The sequence below is a fragment of the Bidens hawaiensis genome, unplaced genomic scaffold, assembly GCF_021521415.1.
Source record: "Bidens hawaiensis isolate Kalapana, Puna unplaced genomic scaffold, B.hawaiensis_p1.1 tig00005587_1, whole genome shotgun sequence".
Lineage (NCBI taxonomy): Eukaryota > Viridiplantae > Streptophyta > Magnoliopsida > Asterales > Asteraceae > Bidens > Bidens hawaiensis.
In genome coordinates this window covers 452680-456261 of record NW_027491361.1, presented here as the reverse complement: position 1 = coordinate 456261, position 3582 = coordinate 452680, and the positions used below count along the sequence as shown (strand labels likewise).

The 3582-nt window shown below is 40.3% G+C and overlaps 1 protein-coding gene across 1 annotated transcript; it reads right to left on the bottom strand.

The window, feature by feature from the left end:
* Window positions 1-222: 222 nt before the first annotated feature.
* On the bottom strand, window positions 223-675 carry LOC143630164 (uncharacterized). The gene has a single exon (XM_077099245.1). It carries the CDS (start codon window positions 673-675, stop codon window positions 223-225), a length of 453 nt encoding a protein of 150 aa, XP_076955360.1.
* Window positions 676-3582: the final 2907 nt, after the last annotated feature.

Below are 3582 nucleotides of genomic sequence, written 5' to 3'. Positions count from 1 at the left end.
TGAGTTTAGTTAATGGAGTTATCCTGAAAATTGGAAGTTGTCACATCATCCCCTTGTTAAAAGAGTCCCGAAAATTGTATAATGTCGCTCAAAGGCTGGGATGAAAAGAGAGGAAAAAATTCAGATTGTCACATCATCCCCTTGTTAAAATAAATTTCTTCTCAAAATTTAGATCGTACCTAAGGTTTATCATTGGGTTTGAATAAGTGAGGATACTTTCTTTCATTTGATCCTCGCGCTCCCACGTGAACTCCACGTCTCGAGTTCCAACAAACACGAACAATCGGGGTTTTGTTGTGTCTTCGGGTTTTTTACTTCCCTATCCATAATCTCAGCAGGTTCCTCTACGAAGTGTAACTTTTTATCAATATCTAATTCCTCTAAAAGAACTATGGGAGTTTCGTTTGTGAAACACTTCTTTAGGTTCGACACATGGAAAACGTTGTGTACTCCATTTAGTTGTTCTGGTAACTCCAATTTATATACCACAGGGCCAATTCGTTTAATAATTTCGGATGGTCCTACATAGAGCGGGTTTAGTTTTCCACGTTTCCCAAAACGAATAACACCTTTCCAAGGTGACACTTTCAAAGGTACTCTATCTTCAACTTCAAATTCTAGAAGTTTCCTACGTTTATCAGCGTAGCTCTTTTGGAGATCTCGGGCTGCTGCCATACGATTTCTGATTTGCACAATTCGTTCAATCATTTCGTGGAATATCTCCGGTCCAGTTAGATGGCTTTCACCGACTCCTTCCCAGCAGAGTGGTGATCGGCACTTTTGTCCGTACAAATCTTCGAAAGGTGCTGCTTTAATACTCGTGTGATAACTATTATTATAGGAAAACTCAACTAAAGGTAAGTGAGTTTCCCAATTCTTACCAAAATCGATGACTCAAGCTTTAAGCATATCATCAAAAGTTTGTATCTTTCGTTCACTCTGACCATCAGTCTACGGGTTGTAAGTTGTACTCATATCTAGGCGTGTTCCCAACGCCTTTTGTAATGACTGCCAAAAATTTGAAGTTAATCGAGCATCTTGGTCGGATATAATTGAAATTGGTACTCCATGACGAGCGAAAATTTCCCTAATATAAATCCAAGCTAATCTATCCATCTTATCGGTCTCGCGAATAGTTAGAAAATGTGCCAATTTTGTCAAACAATTCACTATTACCCAAATAGTATCGTATCCATTAGGAGTCTAAGGTAATTTGGTTATGAAATCCATGGATACTTGTTCCCATTTACCCATTGGGATTACTGGTTGCTGAAGCAACCCAGATGGTTTCCTATACTCAACCTTTACCTTAGCACATGTCAAGCACTTTGCTACATCGTTAGCAATTTCTTCTTGCATGCCAGGCCACCAGTAGAGTTCTTGTAAGTCCTGGTACATCTAATCTGAACCTGGTTGCATAGAATACCGAGATTTGTGTGCCTCGTCCATTACCAATTCACGCAAATTCCCATAACGCGGTACCCAAATCCGACCACTGTAATACGGAATTCCATCGGATTCGACTTCGGACTTCCCATTGATTCCACGCAAGGCTTCGAAAATCAAAATTCTCTGCCTTTAAGGATTCAAGCTGAGCCTCCCGAATTCTTTCTGGTAATCCTGAATATATAGTTAACTTCAATGCTCGAAATCTTTGAGACTTTAGGTTTTCCTTACGACTTAGAGCGTCAGCTACCATATTAGCTTTTCCCGGAGGATATTTAATTGCGCACTTAAAGTCGTTGAGGAGTTCGAACCATCCCCTTTGCCTCATATTGAGCTATTTCTGCTCAAATATATGCTGAAGACTATTATAGTTAGTGTAGATGGTACATTTTGTTCCATTAAGATAGTGTCTCTATATCTTTAGTGCGAAGACAACAGCTCCCAATTCCAAATCTTGGGTCATATAATTTCGCTCGTGGACTTTCAATTGTCTAGAAGCATACGCTATAACATTCTCGTGTTGCATAAGTACACATCCAAGACCTTGGACGGAAGCGTCACAATATACAATAAAATCATCAACTCCATCTGGAAATGACAGAATCGGTGCGCTACAAAGTTTTTGCTTAAGCGTTTGAAATGCTGCTTCCTGCTCTTCACCCCACTTGTACGGAGTGCTTTTATGGGTTAGAGTAGTGAGTGGTTGTGCGATTTTTGAAAATCGTTCGATAAACCTCCGATAACAACCTGCCAAACCAAAAATTGGTGAATCTCGGTCGGCGTTCTTGGGGTCGGCCAATCCTTAATGGAATCAACCTTAGCGGGGTTAACATGAATACCATTCGCGTTAACCACAAGACCTAAGAATTGAACTTCTCGGATCCAAAATTCACATTTATAAAACTTTGAGAAAAGTTTCTCTTTCCTCAGAAGTTCCAAAATCAACCTTAAGTGCCATTCATGATCCTCTTAGTCTTTGAGTATGTCAAGATATCGTCAATAAACACAATGACAAACCTATCTAGATACGGTTTACAAACACGATTCATGAGATCCATGAATACTGCGGGTGCGTTCGTCAACCCAAATGGCATAACCGCAAAATCATAGTGACCATAACGAGTGAGAAATGCCGTCTTTGATATGTCCTCCTCATGAACTATGAGTAGATGATAACCCGATCTATGATCGATTTTTGAATAATAACCAGATCCTTGCAACTGGTCAAATAGATCATCAATACGTGCAAAAGGGTATTGGTTCTTGATCGTAACCTTGTTAAGCTCTCAGTAGTCGATACACATCCGGAAAGTTCCATCCTTCTTCTTTACGAATAACAAAGGAGCTCCCCATGGAGATGAACTCGGACGAATAAAACCCTTGTCTAACAAGTCTTTCAATTTTTTCGTCAATTTCTCCAACTCATTAGGAGCGAGTCGATATGGTGCGCGAGCAATAGGAGTTGCTCCCGTGGTTAATTCGATCTGAAATTCAACCTGTCTGTAATGCGGATGACCAGGTAGGTCTTCAGGAAATACCTCAGGAAAATCCCTGACGATAGGAATATCCACGATTCGCTTATGTCCTCGTATCAGACACCATTGCCAAAACTGCCAAGTGTCACTATCGTAACAACTTTTAAGCCCTCATCATCGAGAAAACACCCATGGTGGTACCACATTCTTCTCCTTGAACGGTTAGGACTTCTCCATCAGCGACTGGAATACGAATTACCTTCTCATGACAACCTACTGCGGCTTGATACGCCGACAACCAATCCATACAAATGACCACATCAAAACTACCGAGTTCAATTGGTATAAGGTCAATGTCGAACGTATGATTGGACAGTACTGATTTGCATTGCTTAAGAATTTGGGATACCTCAACGGTTTTCCTATTAGCGAGTTCAATTAAATAGTTCGACTCTAAAGTTGATGGGTTTTGTTCTATTTGTTAGCAAAACTTAGTAGAAATAAAACTTCTATCTGCCCGGGTGTCAAATAAGGTTTGGTTAGGAAGCTCATTCAACATAAATTTACCAATAAAAGTAGAAGAATCGGATAGAGCCTGACCTGATCCAATCACGAATGCCCTTCCTCTTCCTTCTCCACCTGAATTGCCATTTCCACCATT